The 25,348-nt window shown below is 40.5% G+C and overlaps 1 protein-coding gene across 8 annotated transcripts in view; it reads right to left on the reverse strand.

Moving 5' to 3' along the window:
* Nucleotides 1–2,471: 2,471 nt before the first annotated feature.
* Nucleotides 2,472–25,348, reverse strand: part of sox6 (SRY-box transcription factor 6) — a 150,425-nt gene continuing 127,548 nt past the window's right edge. For 6 of the 8 annotated variants that reach the window (XM_049561367.1, XM_049561336.1, XM_049561360.1 and 3 more), the window contains 4 exons: nt 20,236–20,341; nt 10,739–10,978; nt 8,714–8,930; nt 2,472–7,912 (listed from right to left, as the gene is read on the reverse strand). In XM_049561367.1, the coding sequence (XP_049417324.1) occupies nt 7,606–7,912; nt 8,714–8,930; nt 10,739–10,978; nt 20,236–20,341 (870 nt within the window). In that variant the 3' untranslated portion in view covers nt 2,472–7,605. The remainder of the gene's footprint in view (nt 7,913–8,713; nt 8,931–10,738; nt 10,979–20,235; nt 20,342–25,348) is intronic. The other 2 variants (XM_049561383.1, XM_049561376.1) reach the window with 1 other exon arrangement.

A 25,348-nucleotide genomic window follows, 5' to 3' on the forward strand; every position in this document is an offset into this window, starting at 1 on the left:
ACTGGACCTTTAAAGTCTTTTTAGTGTTTTAAAGTGTTTCTGATTGCTCGACAACTGCACACGACATCGATCATTTCAGTATAGATGATGCCACTGCTAACATAGTCACAACAATCAGTGAAGTATGCATTGCATATTACTTGCTATGCACAACACAGTGTCAGTTTACTTGACACCTAGTCTGAATTCAACATCTACCTAGTCGCAGAGTATCTTTTAATTATCTTTGAGGAAAGTTTCACTCTGTCAGATCAGCTTGTTCCCTTTGTCCCAGTTTGCAGTGTGGTGTTGAGAGACGTTTGCCCTCGGGGCTCTCTGCTAAAATGGAATTTCTTGGTTAAGTTTAGGGATAAAATTATCATTTGGGTTTAAATAAATGGATTTCTGAGAGAGAGAGGGCTTTCTGCCAGAAAGCCATGTAGTCAAACTCTTTCCATGTGTAGCTGCCACCAGTCAGACAAGCTAATTGGTGGGCAGGTCATAAATTGATGGGATTAGCCGTTAGCTGGGAGACAACATTGAGGCTGTGCTCAGACCAATACTAGCAGTTAGAGTTGAGACACTGCATCTGCATCGGCTCAGCAAAGTTCCCAACGCGGAAAGCAAAAAACCATAGGTTCGACTTCTACTGCACTGGAATGCAACAGCAGCAGAGCAATGCTGTGTGTTTGCCAAATATATGTTGATGCCTATACCTGACTGTGTAAAGGGTGACAAAATGATTTTTGCTTTCTCATTGTGTTATAAACCCCTGTGTACCATTTTTGTATCAGATAAGCCTCATTGACCTATTACTGAAACTCAGATTTCATGCCAGTACCTGAAGCAACATGCCCCTCGAATTTCATATAAGCCAGTACCAGTTTTGGTCTGAACACCCAGTACATACTGAAGCACAGGCCTCATAGGTTGAACTAGTAAGAGCAAATGTCAGTCAGATTTTACCTCTAGTTCCTGTGACATCTATTGATATCAGAAATGGCCAGTGAATGGCAGACGTAAACTAGCATCATACAGCTAGCATCAGTGACACAGAGAACACTGGGCAGATGACAAAATTTAAGTCACACTGAGCCTTGTGGACCCTCATAGGCACGCAGATGCAGCACGATGACTAACAGATGGAAATAAAGTTGAAAATATGTGAAACCTTCCTTTAAGTGCTGTATTATCAGGCACAAATATCAGGGTTCCCACGTTCATGAAAGTCCTGGTTTCCAAGCTTGGAAATTGTTTGGAATCAACAGTTAGTTTTGGCTGTGATTTAAAATGTGTTCATAAAAATGCCAAACATGCCTAAGATTACATGGAATTCATTACTTGTCATTTTTCCTGTTCCTTGTTTTACTGGGCTAAAATCTAGTGCTGCACTTTGTGATCACTGAAACATCACTTGTACCACTTGATGCACGTAGACGTATCCAGCCGGTTGGTGGCAGGAATGTGTAATGGGCGAGTAAAGTTAGCAACCACTAGCAGTTTACTTATCTACAAATGCCTGGTAAATGCATATCTAATACTGTATGGCTTTTGAATGATAGCTAATAGTTATGACAATTCATTGGTAAAAATGTGTGGTAACCATGAAATATGTACTTTTGCTGATGGGTCAGGCTACAATAAATTACCAGAACACTGTCTCTCCACAAAAGAGAGAATAGTCTACATTCAGGCTTCAAGCTTTGTGTTTGACCACATTGTAAGTTTAGTGTGTGATCAGAACAAGCAACAAATAGTACAGAAATCAAACTAGTGAACAGGTTTTCTTTCATGAATGTCAAGTAAAATAAACTCATGTGCTGTAAAATGTGAATCATCAGCTCTTAGAAACATGGCACAAAAAGTTTCTCGCAGGTGGTCTCTGTCATGCCGTGATGACATCATAAACAGGTCAGGGGGAATTAATGAAAACTATTCAAAACGATCTAAATTCAGTGTTTGTAGCCCTTCAGCAACATTTGCAAGATGATATTGTAATATAAAATATTATATGATGGTATTATATTATGGTACAATATAGAAAACCTTACGCTTATAATTGATATTCAGGTATAAATAGGTATAATTATTTTGTTAAGATTTAGAAGTTTTTCTTCTAATATTAGACTAATATACAACAAATAATGTAATTGATTTAACTTTTTGTTTGCTTATAGACAAGTATAGATGTTTATACTTCCAGACAAAACTGACCTGTAAGTGTGTATATGACCCTACTGTGAAAGATTTTTATAAATCAAAAGTTTTTCATAATGTGTAGTACTAATAGTAATTTATTTACACTAAGCTGACAGAGTAAGAGAGTGTGAAGATGTACAAAATTGAATATGTGACGGGTAAACATCTCGAAACGGACTAAAATAAGCTATAACTATAATAGTAATACTTTTTCAACCCTGTTGTTGTCTCACATCTTAACCAGAGGAAATAACACGATGAATCCGTCCACAATAAAAATAATTACTCAGATATTAAAACAAAATGTCTCTTTAATTTGTAAGTGTCAACAGCAGTACAAAAGATGGAGTGATGGGAGAAGTTTTCTGTAACACAATTTCTGTCTCTTTTACAGAAAAGGAGGAAATTCTTGAGGTAAATGAGCTTAAACAGGCAGTTATTCATCCCACTGTTGCATTGTTACAATGGACTGAGACATACAGAAAATGGTGTTACATTATAATATGCCTGAATTGATCCTGTGGGGATAATTTAATCATATACAGTAAACACATCTCTGCGGTGCCTAGACGCACCCGAATGTGTCACTCATTGGTTTTGTTTTTACTTGATATAGTGTATTAATACTACCAAAGCCGAGGAGACTGCTCTCCACACACACCACTGTAAAATTATTCACCTTAAGTTTACCTCACGTCAATACTGCACATGGAAACCAAAGACTTGCTGGTGTACACTTTGAAGCCAAGCAAAACAAAACAAACATTAAAAAAAAAAAAAAAAAATTAATAACATTTTCATTTTTTTTCTTTTTAGCAATAATACCCCTAGCAAATAATGGATCTTTTGTACTGTATAAAGAAGAATGTGAACACAAATGTGATGGCAACATTTTTTTTTAAGTTGAATTAAAAACTTTACATTGGACTGTACAAGATATTATGATAAACTATTTACATATTCAGACATAAACTTTTTTTTAAAAGCAGCAACAGACACTATGTATTTCATTTTCTCTAATAACACCCAAACAATACTTGCCGTGGGCCTAGGTACCTGCCAGGAAGGAAAAAACAAAAAAGATTTCTACGCAGAAAATTGTATCAGGCTGCCAGCAATTTCAAAACGACGGCTCCAGTGATAGAAGAGCCACACACAGTGTTGCTTGAGAGACAACTCTAAAAAGCAAGTACCAAAGACAACTATAAATGTTGCCCTGAACAACAAATTTTACACTTCTGAACAGCAGCTAGCATGTCAGTCCAGCATGTCAGTGAATTGTGCTGATTAAATTAACACAGAGAACATTCCCACCATATACATCACGAAGTTCAGACAGGAAAAAAAAAATAAAAAAATCAAATTACAGTAAGTAATGTTGAAACAGCATTCGAGCTTTTGTCTTCAGTTGTTCGTTCAAACCATTTGCAAGTGGATTAAGAGAAAACAATTGTGAGGGCTACATTTGCAGATGGCTGGATAGTCGTGAACATGTTCATTTAAAAAAAAAAAAATCAGCAACATACAAAAAGATGACGAGGAGAGAATTAACTAAGAAGAATGCACAGTGTCTGCGCATTGAAACAAATAAATATTTGCACGCTCCCACCTTTTAAAAACAACAAAAAAACTTGTGTCACTTGTGTTTGAAACAATCATGAAAAAAACGCCTTTTTTATTGTGGTAATGTGAATGCAAGCCAAATGCATGCAGATTTTTTTTTAAGGATATCAGCTCCTCATGTTAAATTTACCATGAGTGCTGCAATAAACACAAAACACAAGTGAGCATATACAGCATGTCATTTAGATTGTATCATGATTGGAGACTAATTATTTAATAAGTCTTTTACGTCAAGTGCTTGTTGTTTAAACGAGTACCTTACTTGTAATGGCTCCTCTGTGTTAACAAATGTAACCAGCTTTTATTCTGATTGGTTCTTTGAATAATCCGTAAGCGCAGTGAGGTGCTTCTCTCTGTCTCAGGTCCAATACTGCTCTCTTCCAATAAGCAGGAAAAAAAAAATTCAGCATCTACATGAGGTACAGTGACTTGTCAGGTTTTAAAAACATGAAACCACGTACAAAAATAAAACATAAAAAATAAAATAGAACAGCCAAATACATAACTTATACTTCACTAATGAACAAAAATATATTTCCTATGTTATATTTACAATAAAATCTAAATGAGATGGTGAATTCACTGAAAACCTTTTTTTTTTTTTTTTTTTTAGCTCCAATTCATCCGATTTTTTTTTTTTTTTTTTTGTCTCTATCTCTGATTGTCCATGTTGTTGTTTTTACTGACAGTTTTAGAGCCAGCAATGGCTGATAATAAATACAATATGTTGATACTCTACAGTTTCAAATACAATGTACAATGCACTGAAGTCTGAAGTCTGGTGTTTGACGGCTAACCGAGCCTGCTGTTGAATTTTCTGCTCACTTTCTTGTGCTGAGTCTCTCTCCCCTAGGCAGCCCTGAAGCTTAAACAAAGTGTTCATTCATCACATGAGTCTTTGCATAAATAAACAAAATAAGTAGACAAAAAAAAAAAAAAAAAAAAGAAAATTGACTCAAATCTGGCAACTGTGAGAGCAAACCCACTTGAGTCCAACTGGGGAATTTTGTTCATTCATGGTGTTTTTTTTTTTTCCTCAAACAGCTTCACATTAATCAGAATTGATAAAAATACAATTTATATCCAGTGCTTATAACACTTATGAAACATCATCTCCTCGTGAGTTCTTGTCATTTTTTTCTCTCATTTTTTTTGTGTGTTTTTTTGTCTTTTTTTCTCTCTTTGCTATATAAGCACAGTCAAGTTTCAGTTCCGTGAAGAGTCCTTTTTAACTACCAGCCAACTAAAGCAGTGTGGCGTGGTCATGAAAATATTTACAATCACATACAAATCAATCTAACCACCAGCAAACAGGAGCAAACAGCTTAAAAATACCAAACAGGTTGACTTGGAGGGAAATCCACTTGGGGGGGGGGGGGGGGTTGTTTGTTTGTCAGAGAGCATCCTTGAAATGTTTTGTACCTCAGCGTGAGAACAATGTAGAAAAAGATGTGACGTGGGGGAAAAAAAGGAATTATGAATGGGGTGGTTAAAAAAAAAAACCTACAAGACTTAATATAAATGCCTCCGAAAAGCAGAAGCCAGCACAGATACGATTAGAGCACAGAAGATAATGTATAAGAGATATATAGAGCCATCTGTAGCAGTTAGAGCTAGGAGAAAAATGCAGTGACCAGCAGTGGGGATGGTGACCAGTTAAAGCCAGTGACCAGCCATTCAGATCCTTCAAAAAGCTCTGTGCTCTTTCTGAAATGGACAGGTTCAAGGGCAAGGGAGGGGAATAGCTGGACTCATGCATTAATAATGCTGTATTTCAGATGATACCCAGTCGTCAGTCATTTTAATAATCCCCCACAGCTTGATGTACTTGTTCCATCTGCTCGCCAGTGCCTGGTGATTGGGCCAGGGTGGGAGCCCTGTTGAGGCCTTACCACCAGCACTTTGATGGAGAGCACAATGAGGGACACACACCCCATTTTTATTGTTTCCCGTCCCTCCCTGGTGTTTTCTCCTTCTCCGAGCCAGATGGCGCCCCCTGGGTGCTGAGGTTGCCACGGGCAGGGGTCAGAGCAGGGCATGGCAGGGAGGGGAGCCACTTAGACCTTCTGCCCTGTAAAGAGGATCTGAGTCTCAACATCAAGGCCGTGCTTTATCTTGCTGCAGTCTCCAGAAGGTCACCACTTGTGAGCTTTTTAGCTGAAATTAGGACAGAGACTTTGTGCCCCTTGTTTTAGAGTCATTGCATGCTGTCCTGTTTTAAATGCAAGAGTTAAGTGCGTTCCAGTCGCTGATAAGATTATTAAAAAATAACAACATAAGGCTCAAGGGTGACAGAATAAGATTTAAGTGCACTAATGCAAAAATCAGTGTTTTAAGTTACCCCTGATGAGGTAATTTAAGAAACAACCATAAGATTTTAGCCTTTCCCTCAGTTTATAAATACAAACAGTCACTCCTCTTAAGACTACGGCAGTAATCAACTCATTGCATCAACCCAATGGCCGTGCTCCGCTTTAAGACTTCTTAGTGTCAATTTAAGATTTACAATGTCTCAAAAGAATTAAGATTCGAAAAAAAAAAATGAAGTTCTAAGACGTAAGACTTTAAACTTGCCGTCCAAATGGGGCTAAAGCGTTTAGCAGAACGCAATGTAGCTACACATTGTACAACATCAATTTGAGATTGTAATGCCCCCAAAGCTGCCTTTCGCTGCTGTTCCAATCCCACAGATTGGAGGCCTTTGGCCCTTTAGCATTCTGGCCTGATTACAATCACTCTGATTAAGAACTTGGTGATTCAGACTGGGTTGCAGAGCTGGAAATGAGTTAAGGACGCCACAGTGCTCTGTGTGGACTGGGATGAGGAAATGAAAGGGCTGGCCGCTTTCATTGATGATCACTGCATTGGGCTCCCCGGAGAACAGCTATAGCATCTCAAGCTACCACCCAAAGACATCGCCTACTGTAACCTCCCGCAGAGCCTGCTGCCTCCAAGTTCCTGAGTTTCATTTGTTTATTCTGTTAGGGTAAATTAAAGAAAGACTGGATAATGAAAATGTATTAAGAGATCAAGAGATTGTCCAAGACTCACGAAGCCTCTCCCAAAAGACTTTAGAAACAACTTGAAATGTTTGGCACTTCTGCACTCAATTATGCAGTTTGTGAAATAACAATAACAACAAAACACAAATAATAATAATAATAATATAATAATAATGTGTAATTTCCCTCTGTAATAAGTCGGAATCACTCCATATGAATTTTGAGATATTTTGTACTGGTAATAATTAATTATTGATTAAAAACATTCACAAGCTGTTGGCTGGCACACTATACCTGAGTGAGAATATTATCCCCATCTTGAACAGTTATGCAATATATCAAAATCATCTAATTGAAGAGGAAAAACAAGGTAAATGACCGTAAGAATTATAGGTTCATATCAAACGTTCAATTTCAAGTTCCGTCTTTTGTTCTAGGCATTGACCTAATTGTGTAAATGTCCATGATCACAATGAAAAAAAATGAACAATGAAATAGAAAAAAAAAAAAAAAAATCTAAATTACCACAACCAAACTGCTTCACACACTTGAAGAAACACTTAAGACCAAATAGCTTTTGATTCTGATGAAGCCACATCTGCATGCTGGCTCCTAAATGATACATCGTTATTATTATTATTTAATTTTTTTTTTTATTTTTATTTTTTTTGTACAGTTTTAAACCTTTGTGGTGTAGTTTTGTTTTTCTTTTGCTCTTTCGCTCCCTCAGATCAGACCAGCCCTCTGGGCGTCCTCCCGTATGAGTGTTGTGTCTCTATTGGCCTCTCCCGTTCCAGAGGTCTCAGTTGGCGCTGACTGGCTCTTGTGTGTCATTTTCACTACTATAGTCTGATTTGGGCTCGTCCTCGAAATCCTCGTACATGTCCATCTCGTCCTCGCCGTTGACCGGCTCGCTGTTGTTCGCCATGGTGTTGGGCTCTAGCTTCATGTTGTAGGTGCTCTGAATGACGGGAATGGATGGCTCGGGACTCGCTGAGGCACTCGAGCACTCTGATGTCATCTGAGGTGAGGGTGTGGTGGTCGCCATGGTAATGGCCCCGGGATAGACCATACTGGCGCTGGTGGTGATGGGGATCTGTGGTGGCTGTCTGGATGTAGGAGAAAGAGGAAAAATTAAGATATTACACTATTTCCAATGACTTTTGATACAAATTTCGCCCTTTAAGTACAATAAAAGAATAAATGGAAAGAATGCTCATGTGTTGCTGGAAGTGCTGCTCAGAATAGTCTCAAAAAAACTATATATTTTTTGTTGTTGCAGCACTAAAACTGAGATGGTTGGATTAAGGCTTTCCCGCAGCAGTCTGCCTTAAGCCAGCAGCTCTGTGAAAATGATTTGGGAAAAGAGAGGTTCTCCTGACAGCTCCCGTCTTGAGCTGTTCAGAAACACTACCCAGTTTATTGGTGACATAAAACCAATACGTGGTTAGCGCTGCTCTTGTCTGCTGCTGCGCTGGATGATTGATACTCCAGCCGCTGAAGCTTATGACTGACATGGGAACACCTGGAGAAGGGCTCTCCTGCTAACCACACACAGTAAATTAAAGTGTTAAGCTTCAGACTGCTGCCCTCCAGGCTTCTGTAAGTCTATACTTAAAGCATATATCCTGTAATAATGTCTGCACTTCATGCTCCATTGGCAGACTGCTATTGTCTAAAATTATTAAATCACAGCTATTGAAAAAACACTTTATTTTAATGTGCATGTCAGGCCCTTGTCCTAAAACCAATACAGTAAAGGTTAACTCGATCCTTGCCTTTGGAAATGGTGCTTACGCTGTGTGATAAGAACACCTAAGGATGTAAAAAGCTACAGTCCAGTTGGTATGTTGTGAGTTTGTCAGTGTGTAAGTGTGATTATTTTGTGGAATCAATGACTGCGCACCTACCCCACAGTGAAGAACTGCCTCATTTCTTGTCGCCGTGAGCGCATCATCTGCTTGTACTCTCCAATGCGGAGTTTTTTGCCGTCGATGATGCAGGTCCTCTTAGGCCGTGGCTTGTACTTGTAGTTTGGGTACTTCTCTAGGTGGAGCTTACTCAGACGGGCCTGCTCTTCATAGTATGGCTGCTTGTCCTGGTTAGACATGGACTTCCACCGAGAACCTACACAACACAGTACATAGAGATTTCAGTGTTTCAACACAGGTGGGGAAAAAGCAGTTTTAATAACTGATAGTGATTTTAGAGTCAGAGACTTATATTTTAGCCAAACCTTACTTAACTATTGAACAAGGGGTGGGCAATATATTGATTATATGTGATGAAATTGCAGCTTGTTCCGTGTGGGATTTATAAAATTACGTTATTGCAAACAACGAGTAAGTATTATTATGTCATTTTTTAAAGCAACTAGCAAGAGACTTGTTTTTCTGGCTCTGCTTTTTCCCTTTCACAGACACAAAAAGACTCACAAAAGTGATACATCACACACAGTCCCTTGCCCATCTAGTCATTTCTCTCCTGGGAGATAGTGTGAGCGGGCGAGGTGTGTGTTTTTGTATCTGCAGGGCTGTGGACTGCGACTATTTAGTGACAATTTGCTACCATGGAGCACCGGTGCGACTTGCAAATATTACTGAAATATGAACTGGAGAGCTGTTAGTTATTTCTGCTCACAGTGAATAAAATTCCATGTTTAAACGTGCTGCTGTAAGGGTTCAACTTTCTGCTAGACTCTAACTGCTAACTGTTGACTGGAAGCCTCAAGTTCACCACAAAAACATAACACTTCCAGCCCGAGATGAGACGGGTGTTTCAGAAGAAGATCACCAGTGGATATGCTCTTATTTATTATTTCACTATAATAATACTTAATTTCTAACAGTAAGTTATTTAACTTTGATATAACAATACTTTTTTTTAACTAAGTAATAACAGTACTTATTAAACTTCATTTAACAGTACTTCATTTAACTTTACTGTAACGGTACTCTAATTTTATTTTAACAGTGCTTTATTCAGTAGTTTTGTATTTAGAAGTCGACATAAGTGTAGAGATTTCAGAATATTGAGATATTTATCATGTTTTGTGATATAGTCTAAAAACATTTGATATCATTTAAAAGCCATATCGCCCAGCCCTATATTAAACTGTATATAATAAGGGTAGAGGTTTTCCAGCAAAATCATAATTTATCCTCTGTACCACACCAGCCTCTTGATAGCCCTGCATATGCACATTATTTTCGACAAGAGACACGCTTTGATGTTAAACAGTAAGGAACAAGCTAGTGTAGTAAATACTGCAGCTCTGTGCCCTACTAGGAGCTGGATGACAGCACTTTTAACAGCTCTGATGTATGGACTCCAATGCTGAGGGGACTAGACCCATTTAGCCTCTGTCATTTTTCATGACAAACACTTATGGTAGTGATGGGCTATAAATCCATCTGTATGCTGTGGTGACCTGATGCACAGTGGCCAATGAGATAACACATCCTCCTCTTTCAGATGCTAGCTACTTTAAAATCTGCTATACTTAGAACAATTAACACATATTTAAATGTACAAACACTTGAGTCTGAAAGGTGTAACAGAGGTCTGATTGATTAACAATGTTTTCCAGCTCTACAGTGTGTCATTAAAGAACTTTAGTTTTTAATTTTTAGCTGTAACCTACAAGTTTATCACTGTTGTTAACTGCCAAAGAGTTCAATGCCTCTGTTGAGCAGGAGAGAGAAAGATACGAGTACAGAGGCAGGAACTCAAGATGCTAAACAGATAACAAAGAACGCTGTTGGGTACTTGACAACATGTTGTTGTTCATTTCATTTACCTGTGATATAAGAGCAGATACAAGAGATAGTAATTTAATAACAGGGATAATAAGACACTGGAGTGTAGAGGTAGCTTTACAAAAGCAGTTACGCAGTGTTAGCAGACTGGAGTGTATTTGATTTAAAAGGTCTTACCCAAAATCTTGCTTATGTTAGAATTGTGCATGTCGGGGAAAGCTTGGAGGATCTTGCGCCGCTCGTCCTTAGCCCACACCATGAATGCATTCATTGGCCGTTTAATGTGGGGCTCGTTGTTGTTCCGTCCTCTGGCTTCCCTAAAGACTCTTGCCTCAGTAGATCCAGCGCCTCCTGTTGGCCAACAATAATAGGGTTGAGGTTTATCTGCAGATTCAGAGCCATTTAGCTCCTTGGACCCTGGAATAGCCAGAGACGAAACAGAGAGAGCAAGGCACGACATTGATTAAATGACCAGCCATGTTCAAACTCTCCTTCATCTGCTGTCATCCCTGCTATCATCATCATGAACATTGTTTCAGATGAGTGCTGGGCTATGGACCCTCATAGAGGGGGCTGACTTTCTATTGAGTGAAATACCTGACTTGACAGGATTATAGTTTATGTGCTATAAAAGCGAATACAATGTCAGTTTGAGGAGGTGCTGTGCTCTTTTACTTATACTCAGGTCTTTCCAACACCAAAGGAGGAAGACTTGGACTTCAGTGGCAGTTAAATATTTTGTCTGCAAGTGTTCACACTTCTCTTCCTCATACATTTCAATTTGACATTCATAGTGTTCATAAAAAGTGCAAGAATGCCAACATAAATAACAAATATGGGACTTGAGGCAGTTTCTAAAAAAAACCAGTACATTTTAACACATATGCACAAATAAATTCAAGCACGCCATTCCTCATTCCCCCTCCTCTCCTTCCTCTCTCTTTTCCGTCCTTCCTTCTCTCTCACTCGCTTTCTCTCCACATTTGCAACGAGAGACCGTGCGGCTTCTGCAAAGTGCTGTTTCTCAATCAGGGCATTCACAATCAGCATAAGAGAGTTTCTCTCAGTATTAAACTGTACATCAGACTGATAATGATTTCTGTTTGCATGCGCATTTGCTTCCTTTTATATGTAAGATGTGAAAGAATTAAATAAAAGCAGTATGAATATTTAAACAAACAAAAACATGTTGATAAACAAGGCTTGAAAAATAAGACAAAAAAAGCCTTCCATATGCTACGATACATCTTTAATGATCTCAAATCTGGAAAAGAAAGCTTGGGATGACTCATGCATATTTCATCATCCACATGTGAAGCCTTCTCATTAGACCATTCCACAAGCAGCCTTGGCACACGTTACCTGGGGTTTGATTTCTATTATTATTTCAGTTGATAAACAAAATCAAACTCCTAATGAGTAATGGAGGGTTTGTGCAGAGGCATTAATTCCGAATCCACAGAAACCTCACTCTGCTCTAATCACTGAAGATGCTGCTGTGCCATTTTCAGCCTCAAGAGTTTGAGTGTCTTCACTTTGCAAAAGGGTGTCTTCTTCTCAAAAGTATTATAGCAGACAAGTAGTGAACAGGCAACATACTGTATGTAGACTCACAAACACACAGATGCTGTACTGAGGGAGCCCACAGCCACCTCCAGTGTAATAGAGATGAAGGGGTGGTGGAAGGTGGTTTTTGGTTTCTGCTTACAGAGAATGTTTGAGGTCGCGCTGCCCACTAGGAAACCTGTTTCTCTCAGTACAATGGCCCCAAATCAATTTTCACCAGCTCAGGTTCAACAGTCAAACAGCCACATTTATGATCCGCAGAGGCTTCCCTTCATCGGGGAGGCCAGAGAGAAATGTGTTTTCACACTGTGACGCTGCACTTGTTGCTGCCCAAAGCTCCTATTGTCTTATAGTTCTGAACAAATGGAAGTGAATTGTGACAGTCACATCATTAATGTTTCTGTGTTTCTGATTTCAGGAAATACAAGTTATAAAAAAGAAGAAAAAAGTATATAAATGAAATAAATGTATAGATATATTTAAACTTGGGGCGTCGGTGGCAGAGCGGTGGTAGAGCAGGCGCCCCATGTACAAGGCTGTTGCCGCAGGGGCCCGGGTTCAACTCCAGCCTGTGGCCCTTTGCTGCATGTCACTCCCTCTCTCTTTCCCCCCTTTCACACTTGTCTGTCCTATCAAATAAAGTTAAAAATGCCTCAAAAAATATCTTTCCAAAAAAAAAAAAAAGATATATTTAAATTTAGGGGCAAAAATAATTACATTTCAATTTAATTTGCTTTATTTCCATGATGTTATGGATCAAACATATTGCCAAAGCAAAAGGTTATATGTTAGATACACAATACACAATGGAATATAAGTAATTAATAGCTAAATAAAACAAAAGAATAGAAAAAATAGTCTTGCATTGCAGTAGTTCTTGCTTTGTGATGTACATATTCTCCTGCCAGTCTTCTGCTAGGGGAGTCTGTCTTTTAGGAGCGTGAGAAAGTCTGGGATTTTGTGGTGAAACATGCTGAACAATTTTTAAGAAAGTGAACTTCTGTCTTTACTTCCCTTGTTCCACACTGGATACAGAGTTTGTAGAAGGAGTTTCTAGTCACTAGGTCTATATCTAGTCAGGGTTTGTCTTTTTATCAGTTGTTTTATTTAAGTTTAAATATTGGGCTAATTGAAATTCCCTGTCCAGTAATACATCAGTGTTAATATCTCTAAAATAGCAGTTAATTACTTTTATTTATAAAATTATTTGAAAGTCCTTGATTGTCATAATATTGTTTTATTTATTTTCAAATATTAAGTTTGACTTTTTTTTCACCACATAGTTCATTATATAGTTTGACTATACTTTTTTCTTCCTTTTTGTTCCATATGATCATCTGTGTCAGGATGCTTACAGAGAAAAGCCTAATCTGCAAAACCCTTTCTCACTATAATAATTCGTGGCCTACACAACCTACTAATTTATTTGTAGAAATACTCATAGATACATGCACACATACAGCATGTACAAAATTACTTAATCTGAATGTTTCAGGTGTTTTGTGTCACTTTAAATACTTTTTCCAACTCTGCAGGTACCATCTCTTGTCCTGTTAGCTTTCCCCTCCCAGAAGGCTCTGGGCCCTAAAGCCATCATGAATTCAGAAATAATACACTACCTTTGCTGCCACCCAACCCCACACAGTACGTTAATTTCATTTAGCATGCACTCACTGTACAGGATGAATTGATTTCACTTTGTTTGGTTTTGACAACCATGTTTATTGTGCAATGAAATGTGGTGTGGCGGAGGGCTGACAGTATCCATCAACGCGGGGCAATCTGCTGACTGCCGGGGCCAGATGAAGGTATTCATTAGCTCAGGAGCGCAGCGCTCACTCAGACACGACAGCCAGTGTCTGCGCCCCGGGATCGCTTGCTGTAATTTACGATGCCTCCCGTGCCATTACTCTATCACTGACACTGATTCAGCAATTTATATACTGGTGTGCATGCATACGGGCAGAGGTGAGCTTCTTATGGGGAGGGGGGACAAAACAACCGCCTGCCATCAGCTAGTGCCACATCCGTAGTTAGCCAGGAAACCAGCCACGTGACTTGGTTCATTGGAGGGAAACCAGATGAGGCATGGTTTTTTCTCTCCCATGATGGCACATAGAAAAGTGCCTGTCTGATGCTACAGAGGGCCGTTGAAATGAACAACAGTGGCGTTACATCATCTTTACCCGCACTGAGGCAGGTGGTGTGGTCGTGGATTTGTAAAGAACATAGTGATGAAGGTATCAAGTTGACTCAGAGCAGCCAGTTTGACCTTTGACCTGAAATAATACTTAAGTCTTCACTGTAATCTCTCTGATTACAGCACAAAGACAGTACAGAGCTGGGAGAATGACTGTCTCTAATATAAGCCCATGCAAGGCTTCATGGGTAGATAAATCCTGCCCCTTATTCAGCCCTCATAATATATATGACTTAATCAGAGGCATCCTGCACATTAGCAGCCAGTCTCAGCAAATCCCCAGAAACGGCAACATGCAATTTACTGCAACATTGTCTCTGCCTTTTCACTGAAAATCACAACACTGCTCTGACATTTTGCAAATGAGCATTAACATTTTTTTCCAGGAGGTGCAGGACATTTAGGAATCAGTTAGTTAGGTGTGTGATTGTGTAAATAAACACAGATGTTTAGCAGTGACAGGGGCAGCCCCCCTGGGTGGTAGCTGGGGAGGGAGCGAAACAGAGGGAGTGCTGCTTAATAGAATTTATTGTGATTCATGAGGCCCGCAGCTCAAGTGTGACAGAGCGATATGAGAATCCCCTTTTAATTTGTCTCTCCTGGAAACACTGCAGATGAGCAGCTTGAATTACAGTGAGAAAGAGTGATTGTGTGTGTGTCTGTGTCCGTGTGTATATTGGGTGGGGGGGTCGGGGGTATAAAAAATGGTGAAGGGAGAGCAGAAAAGGACAAAGGAGGAAAAAAGGGAGCGAAATAGAGCGAGAATGTAGTGAGGCCCTAAAGCCTATCGCACCTGTGAGCTGCAGGCTCAGACTCGACCATGTACCAAGCCAGAGGGTAGCGCTGCCCCAGCCGTCCCCTCTCCTCCCCCCCTCTCCTTTCTCCTCCTTACTCATCTTTGTTCTGCGGGCAGACACATAATGTCACCCAGGAATCCGCTCAAGAGGATGAGCCTCAGTGAGCAGGAGACAATCACGCAAACCTGCCAAGCCCTCCCTGTTGGGATCAAATCTAACACCTCTGACTGAAGGCATTTACTACTGACAATAGAGCCTCTCCCTCGGAGCGGGATCAGGCGAGATTAATGTGTATGGACAGACAGGAGACAGCGCTCAGTGCCCCTGTTCTAGCCTGAGCTCATAGCATGCTAATTAAACCATTACAAATTACAAGTGATATAAGCCCTATTATAACATGTCAATCCTTTTTTTTTTTTTTCTCCTTTTCGAGTCAGGATTTGAGTTTTCTGGAGCACTTATGTGTGTGTTGAGTTAGTGTGTGAGTGTGTGTGCGCACATGGGAACTTGGGAACAAACGGCCGACTTGTTTCAACATGCAGGCTACGGCTTTAACTTTTGTCTACTCTATCCCCTCTCATATGCATTTAGCCTAAAAGTGGAGTCTAATCTTTCACAACATCCCAGCTTTGCTCATACAAAAGGAGATACACACACACACACACACACACACAGAATTTAGTCCTATTGGGGGTAAATTTAAATTTGCCAACTTCACAAAAACACAACTTTCTTATTGACTGTGTTGACCTTTCCAGCTATTGTTGTTGTCACTTGATAAATCATTATGTCTGAGCCTCCTCATCTGAGCTTTCTTCTAGGAAAAAAACTCCTCAGCAATAAAAGCCAGAGTCTTGATTCCCACGGCCTCACAGTGGAAGAAAAACAACAACAAAAAAAAACCTCTTCAAACAATCAAGTCATATAAAACAGCTCGGAGCTACCGATGTAAAGAAACGCATCAGTGTAACAACAATGCAACACGACTGTTCTTCTCATCCTATTCCATCAGGACATTGTTACAGACACTGCTCAGCTATAGCCTCATCTTTTCTTACTCTACGGTTGATATTATCACACTAGGCGTTTAGATTAATTCTATTTCCTGCCTCCACACATCTCTCAACAACCTCTTTGTTCTCTGCGGACCCTCAGTGATGGGGGCGGTTTAGACAAACACAAAACCTCAGCTACACAGCAACTCCATACTGCCATATGTGAATGAACAAAGGGCCTGGCTGGGCCAAGGCCTTTGTGGTATTTGTTAATGTTTTCTTCACAGCTTAAAAAGACCTAATGAATTTGTGGTGGGCTCATGCGTGTGGCTCGTGGCTTTGTAAAATGAAGGAAATCCTATCTATTTCCATTCCTGTGCCAATTTTTTTTTTTTTTTCCCCCAAGTCGTTAGGACTTTGGTTGCTGCATGCTTTGCAAATATTAGCTTAAGCAACCTAAAGCTTTCTGTGAACTGCTTTGATGACAGAAGTCGGCTGTACGCTGGGTCTGCTCAATGTGGCTGCTCTGTTCTGGAGGGAAAGCTGCTACACACCAAGGGGCTTTCACACCCTATGTAAGGGCTGGGAGCTACACCCAGTAATTTTCCTTTTCAGGAAATGGCAAACTATATGCAGTGTGCTCTGAACTACTGACGAAAAGTGTTAAGGAATACAGAGGAGACTCCAAATTGATTTCCCTCCTACTGAATGGTCCCAAAAAAAAAGACCTACATTCGCGACCTGAGTTAGGAATTTTAAAGTAAAACCCTTTTTCCTTCATAAGTAGCCCATGTATGTGGGATTTTTTAAACACGGGAAACCCGCAAAAAATGGGCAATAGACTCTTTTCCTATTGGCAGTATACTGTAGCAGTGTACAGGACTCTGAGGTAGACATGTATGCCTTTGTTTTTTTTTTTTTGTTTTTTTTTTGTGTCCCATTCAACGTCACAGATGCGCCAGAAAACAGGGTTAATAAACAGCAGAAAGTGCGTGGAGCCCAGTGGGAAAAAATGTTATAGTGCTTATTTTTTATATCTGTTAGCCTACTTATTCAGTCTCTCTTTCAAACTTGGTGCCAGCTATATTTTGAATGATGTTCTAGAGCTGTTCAGACAGAGACAGATGTTATTTTGTGGCGGCGCAACATTGTATCGTCCCAGAAAAGGGGCTAAAATTAACGTATCCACCCGGATGTCGTATATCCATCACTACTGATCAGAGACGATCAGAGCTGGAGCCAATAAATACCTGTGGCTACTGCCGTGTCAGTGCCAAGTGAATAGCAATTGTAACCTTTCTCATTAAATACAAAAGCCAGATGTTCGTGGGGTTTGTTTGTGCAGTGGGAAAGAGGCTTAGGCATTGATTAGGCAGATGTCTGGGTTAAAAAAATAACCAAGTTTGGTTGAAAAGTAAACATTTGTATACGTATAAGATTACCACAATTTATATTTTTTTAAATATAGTATTTTAAAAGCCATTTAAACAATTGTATATGTAAGCTTGATGAAAAAAAAAAACCTTAACTTGCCAACCAAATTTAGCCCGGTTTTAACCCTGACTTCTGCACGACCTTTGTATGACATGCAGATCAGCAAATTAAAGATTCCAAGCTAGTAAATGGAGCACAAAAAAGCTGCAATTAGATGGATACTGTATGTTTCTATATATCGAGGTATGTCAGGGAGCCAAGCCTCGATTGGTTCAGGGAGCAGAAAATCCTCACAACAAGGATTTCAAAAGTAAACATGTTCTCAGAAGAGTAAACACTTTGTGGTTCACATCATAAAACCCCGCTTCACATCATTCAGCCGTATGTGTTTTCCTGTTGGTGAAGCCGAAAGAGACAGACAGATATATTTGTGGCGAAAGAGAAGAAATGCTAGTTGTGCGTTTTGAGTTATGCGTAGTGCCCTGGCTCCCAGCCATTTCCCCCTGGGAAGAGGACCTCTCCTCTCCTCTAACCTCTGCTTGCTCCTAATCCATAGCCCACTGGGAACACTGATGTGAGGCGTCTGGCGCAAGCCTTTCCCTCGGCCCTGTGCAGGACTTAAAAGGACACAACTGCCCTGGTGTGCGCTCTGTTTCAGTCCCGACTCCACAGTAGCCACAGAGAGAAGGTTCCCACTGGGAGATTGAGCACTGGAAACACATCTGTCCGAGGACTCAGACGGGTGGGATGGGATCTGCTGCTGTGGCTCACATGGGAAACATGTCAATGAATCCACTAAATGCACCTCTATTTGTCAGCGTCACGATTGGGTGTGATGTGAAACTAGACATAATTAAATAAAAAGACATTTGCCTTGGTGTTGGTAAACATTTTTATGGGGAGTAAAAATATTTTTTTTTATAAAAGTCTATGTGAACCAATTAAACAGGAGTGTTTGGTTCTAAAACTGATGGGAAATGTGTGTGAGATGCTATTTAAAGATGTTGATGGGTTACATTGTCCTGAGAAATATCTATCCTTCTGCCTTGAGAGTCTTTGAGGCATCAAAGATGAGTCAGAACCATTTTCCTCTTTGCTGTGGCTCCGAAGTACCATGGAAACTGCCACAAATATTTATGTCGGACAAACATTGGTGCGCTGAGGTACTCCTTGCTCCTGTGTAGGAGCCAGCACCACAAAGGGAGATGACGCTTTGTCACACTGGTGCAACCCGAATTTACACCCCTGTGCCCAGGACCTCAAACAAGCACAACAGCAACAGGAGCCGAGCTTGGAAAAAAGCCAGCTTTGTCCTCAGGCACCCTTGTCCTCTGCTCACCTACCTGTGAAAACCTCAGAGCTACGGCTCATTTCAAACGGCATTCATCCCAACCCCCACATCTCCCTCACACATACGCACATGTTTCTGCACACACCCATACGCTCTGCGATCTAAAACTGAGACGCATAGCTTCATGGAGTAGCAGGCTTTGTCAGCTATCAAAACTCCTTTTGCTTTCGGAGTGTAGCATTATCCTGGAGCATAGATGCTTAAAGTGCGCCCAGTGGCAGCCCTCAGAGACGTGACGTGAAATGCATGCATTATATTTTCATCATCTGCAGTCCGTTCCAATACTTAAAATTTCAGTAGCTTACATAGGTCTAGTGTGTAGGATTAGGTTGGTAAGGGCTGGAGATTGCAACCAACTGAAACTTCTCCCGTTTGCTAAACGTGTAGGAGAACTACGGGACCAACGTTCTGGGCTGCTGTAGGAACAACATGGCGGACTCTGTGGAAGAGGACCTACGCTGTACTTCCCATATATATATATATATATATATTTTTGTTTGTTTGTGTATTTATATATATATATATATATATATATATATATATATATATATATATATATATATACATATATATGTATCCCCCTAAATCTTACACACTGGACCTTTTGCGTCTGTCAGGCTAGGAATGACTACTTGTAGAAAGCCACTGGTTGCATGGCAACTACTGGCACATCGTCTGTGAAGGTTCTCAGTTGTCCAGGTCATGGTCATGGTAATCGTAAGTGCTATATCGTAAGCAACTGGACTTGCTTGAGTTTCTTGGCATCTTCAAGACACTCAAACAAGTCCAGTTGCCTACGATATAGCACTCATGATAAGTGGCACATTGCGAGTCTTGCAGCTAGGACGTTCTGTCATCAATGCTAATGCTATTAGCTAAAGTTAGAGACCCTGGTGGTCAACCTGGCAGTTTAACGTGGAAGTGAAATAGAAGAGCCACCACAGAATAATCGCTGTATGGTTGAGGGGATAAGGAGGTTTCAGGAAAAATGGATCAACGCCTTGTACTTCAGGGAACAGATGAAATGATCTGGCTTATCTGCAAAAAAGGTGAATTCGGTGTTTGAGGACTGTAACGTTAAACGCCATTATGAGACCAATCCCAAATCCAACAACTTCCTGTGCACTTCTCTGTCATACTTGTCTGACGCCCTAAATGGGCACTCAGTCATTAAGACTTTGAGAACCCCTGGTCTAGATTTTATAGAGAATCCACTCAACATCATGTCTTTAGCGTAGAATTCACAACAATGTTAAACATAAAATCATTTGATGTGCAATTCAAATTGTGTTCGATAAAAACAAAAGAGAAAAACAAATATTTGTCCTTACCATCAAGGTCCTCTGGCCTGGTGAGGTCAATAACTCTGTGGCCGATCTTCCCTTCCTCACCCAGCTTGCCGAGGTGGTGCCCGATGCTCTCAAAATGTGCCCTCTCCTACAAGGAAACACAAACAGTCAGGTACACAAACAAGCACATATACACGTTTTTACAGTGATAGAATTGTAAAAATAACCCCATCAGAATCTGAAAATTTGAAAAGAAAAAAAAGTGTCTCTGGTAAATGGAGGTTCTTTTGAAGAGCTGCTCTTTTGACATGAGCTAGATGTAGCTTTTTCCTCTCTCATCTCTCTATTCAGCAGCTGCTATAATGGATGACAGGAGGCAGAGAGACAGTGAGGGCCAGGGGTGCTGTAAATAGATTTACAGAAGGATACTTTGTGATCCGAAGCACACAATGGGGCCGTGGCCCTCTTTGCAGTGCTCAGATTTTCCTCTGTAATCTTCTCCTTACATCCTCCCTTCCAGTCTACAGTGCCCAGAGCTCAGCGCCCATCATTTATTCAGAGTTCATGCTTTGGAGAACACACCGTGTTTTCCCGTTTGTCATGTCGCTTTGTGCTCAGATTAAACTTGGCATCATGTTGTACTTGACGCACAATGAAACCCTGTCATTCAGCACTCCGTGACAATATTAAATGTCATGTCCGTGTGCATTTACAGAATAAAATAACAGCTTTCGGGGGGCCTCTGAATAGTTGCTGCACATTACACTTAATGTATTATGCAAGGGGAGAGTGCCGACTGCTGCTGGCTCCATTGTTGAATGACCTACTTCCTCAGTGAATACACAGGGCATTAGCAAAGGGCTGTCTTCCTCTCTAAAGACTCAACTAGGAGATGGACACTTTGACTCTGCATGATACAAATAATCTCTCCCCCCCTAGGTTTCGCCTGGATGACACTAAAAGCAGGCATGTTGCCACCATTCAGAAAAAAAAGCATTTGTTTTACTCCCAGGGTGAGCGTTCAGTCTCTGCCAAAGATGTACTGTCTGCTCTGACCTCTGCCTCTTTCTTTTCTAAACATGCCTATCACATGCAGACTGAGCACATACTCAGGTAGAGTCCACACACAATACTAACAGCTCCCCTGCCACACACACCGACACCAACACACGCATTAATTTTTTAGCCCCTTCTTTGTAATGCATTGCACCATTTTGTTGTTTTTTCAATTTTTGCCCGCAGGGAAGTTTGCTCCCCCCCAGCTGAAGGGAGAAGGTGCTAAAAAATTAAGCAGTGCAAGTAAAAATATTTATTTTCACGGCTGCATTTGATTTATTTTGTTGTCTTTTTCCCTGACAATTGAAATCATGCTGGCGACAACAGCTGTCAGTAAATTACAGCACATTAAAAAAAAATATTTTAAAAATCTGTCTTTTTTTTAAATTTCATTTGTATAACCTTTTTTTTTAGAGCTGAAAAAAGATGACAAGTTGAAGGATGAAGATAGTTCAAGTCCATTTTCGGCCTTTCACAGTATTTTGATTTTCCTCATGCTTTTATTTATTCAAGAACTATTCCTCAAAAGAAAGGACTGCGAGAGAGACAGAAAGAGCACTGCAATTTGCCATCATACTTGAAGGAGCAGTCATTATTTATGGCCAGCTGAGTGATTCTGATATACAATTAACCACTACCTGCTTATGGCCTGTGATTAGAGCCTGTCCGTCTGACGGCCCTTTGCTTACTTAAGTGTTTTCTAATTATGACATATGTGGTGGTCCCTGCTGGGCAAGAGGACGCTTTGTAAAGACAAGACGGAGTGTGGTGCCTCTCTCGGGTGTCACATTCGGCGTAAAGCAACGCATGCACGCGCACACAGAGCCGTATTCATCACCCGGCCACATTATTGCTCTTAATGAAAGAAGCTAGCAGCCCGATGACAAAGTGACTGATGTGCGATTAGCTGGATGGGCAATGGTGCTGCTTCAGATGCTCCATGGACAGTCCACTAGGAAGACACAGCGTTCGTGAGTACTGTATGTCTGTAATAAAGTAGTCATCTCGTCCCTCTTCTGCGCCTCGGCGGTCCCTCCTGATCAATCAAGTCCTTTTATAAACTCATGATCATTAAGCATCATGTTGGGCTGAGAAGGAGAGAGAACAGGGCCCATCCATCAATGAATTTCATTAATAACTATCTCAGTGTTGAACTTCTTTCTCCGCCACATGTAGTCATGTGATTAGTGAACATCAGCGCATTAAACAAGTGGGAAAAGACTGAATGAAGCTCTTGTTGGAGAATTCTTTCAGGTAGTTTTGACATGAAAAGGAGCATGTGGTTTTTTGTAGTGTATTAAATCCGAGCTATCATTTTACATACCTGATATAAAGGGGTAGTTACGGTAAGTATTCCACCCATCCTTGTGTTAACTATGCTAATTAATATCAGACTATCTGTGCAATATGCTACTGCAAATTTTCATAAAATTTTATATACTGGGCTTAATATACTTATTGGTTATAAGTTTGGTAATTTATATCTGCGAATTAGAATCATAGTTGGAAATAGGGCCGTAAATTATCCGCACCGCATCAGGGTTTTGTTTTAAGGCTTGAAAATATTCAGTGAACTAATGCTTCTTTACTGCCCACGCATCAAGTGCTGTGATAAATTAATGGCACTTTTATTATTTTATAGTGTCATTAAATTTTTACTGATCACTCTGACACAGAGAAGTAGCAAAGGACATGCAGTATCTGGGGAGGCTGGCTGTCCTGCCAGGAGAAGAGAGAGGGAGTGCATGTGGCTGATGTAAAAAGGTGTGCAGCACAAGGGAACCATAAAAGACTCAGAACGCAAAAAACCCCCAGAACATTCACGCTGCTGTGACGAGGTAAAGATAAAGAGACAGAAAACAAAAGATGTAACAGTACACATTATTTCCCTCCCATTCTGACCACGACCGCTGGCAAGCAACCGGTCCCTCCCTCAAATGACTTCAGCATGCAGCTCTCCACCCCACAACTAAAATTATAGCAATGCACTCTGAGCTGTAGTGGAAAACTGCCACCCACAATAATCTGCCCTGCCTGTGCAGTCTTTTGTCTTTAAAGTTTGCTAACACATGTATTTTGTTGGATTGCACATGGCTGAGCAGCAAAGTTATGAGCCAGTACGGTGGAGTCGTGAGTCACTGAGGAAGAGAGCAGAGGTAGAAAGATAGCAGAGTCTTTGCAACTTCTTGGGCGAGGGAACCCAAAAGAGGCCTTGTCAGTGCTGTAAAGAGAGCTTTAATCTGGCCGGCCGCAGAACATGTGCCGGAGGCCTGCTGCTCTGCCCACAGGGTGTATTCTGGGCAGAGGCGGGTGGCGGACGGCCCTGTGCATTGTGCCTACTCCTGCCCTATATTTAGGCAACACATTGCCAATCCTGACACTCCTTCACTCTCTCCTTTGTAAATAGCTCCGGGCTATAGGCAAAGCCATATGGCCTGGGATTGTTCAAATAAGAGATGAAAGAAAAGTATACACAAGAGTGAGGTAGACTGTGGAGCAGATCAGCAGGCAGTTGTTTTGGAGTTTGCTCGGTTTGCGGGGTCAGGTTTAGACATGAAATGACCACTGCCCTAATCTGGATGATTTTTAAGATTTCATTAAACAGTAGTGAAAAATTTGACTTTGGTGTTAGTGTTTTTTAGTCTGATGCCTTGTTGGAGGTTTAATGACATGACTTGGGCCTACGTCCAAAACATGCTTATAATCAGTTTTGTTATATTTCAGTTCATCATTAAATACATAATTATTTATCATTAGTAGGCATATTTTTTTACAATTGGTGTGCTTTTGAGAACAATATGATCTGCCGCATGTGGGCTGTCATGTATATTGCAATACTGCGCTATTGAAAAGCCAACTGCAGGGGACGGCAAGCAATTGTTTTTGTTTTGTTTTTTTCCATTGAAACGCTGCGTATTTACACGATGTTCCAATTGCCATCAGCTTGACAAGCGGCTGAGCATCTACTTTGTGCTGAGCGCTGCACATTTGCCTTTTTTTCTGGTCGCTGAGACCTGAAAAATTTTCAACTTTGGTTAAAAAGCTAGGCTCATCACTTCTTATCCAGCTGTCCAATCACAGTGAAAGAGGGGCAGGACAAATACCACAAAAACCAACCATCACAGCACTGAACAACAACTATGGAGGAGAAATTGCTAATTAATCCACACAGATTGGCAGGCCAGTCCTCTCTTCCTACGTCATTCAGTCTTTCCTTTATCCAGAACAGGTACTCTACCTTGTTCTGACATTTTAACTTCTGTGGGTGTTCTGTATCATAGCAACCAGACGCAACCAACGCCTCTCAGCGGACAAAAACACTGTGCCCCTTATTGCACATTATTGCCGTAGTATATAATTTGTTTAAAACTTTTTTCTACATTAAAAAAAGGAACAATAAACCTAAAAATATCCTAATTAAAGCTTATTTATAAAGCACTAAAATCAGGATAAACAACTTAATTTGCAAAAACAACAAAAACAATGCGGTCATACCATATATTACATTTTTGAGCCAGCAGGGGAAATCCCTTCACTGCGTCAGCCCTGACCACACGTTGAAAAAAAGAATAGGGTAAACTCGTTGATACAAGCACAGATTAAGTTGGCATGTTTGCTCGCCAAAACATTTTGACATCAGAATGATTATTTTAAAGAGAAAACTGCTTCATTTCTTTCAGGCAGCTGGCAGCCACGACACATTTTACTTCTTCCCAAAATTACCAGTTGCCAACTTAAAGTCATATAATAGTCTGGTTATTTTTTTGGCCGTATAACGTATGTAGTGTATATACAGCAAATGACATGTTTAGCCCTCTCTGTGACATCTGACAGCAGCAACTCTTACTTTCCAAGATCGCTAAACTATTGGTAAAATCTCATCCACGTTTCCTTGGTGGTGGAAAGTATATGATTGCATATGTTTGAAGTTTTCATTGGAAGCTTTAACAGCTGCAGGACCCTAAACAGCCACTTATGTGTGATAATGTGCTGAACTGGCTCTGGTTATATCACACACCTGGTATGTGGCAAGTTGAAGGCAATGGCTCTCTGACCACAATACAGGGCTTTGTGTATCAAGTGTCAGTCATCACTGTGG

Source organism: Epinephelus fuscoguttatus, linkage group LG2 (assembly GCF_011397635.1).
Source record: "Epinephelus fuscoguttatus linkage group LG2, E.fuscoguttatus.final_Chr_v1".
Classification (NCBI taxonomy): domain Eukaryota; kingdom Metazoa; phylum Chordata; class Actinopteri; order Perciformes; family Serranidae; genus Epinephelus; species Epinephelus fuscoguttatus.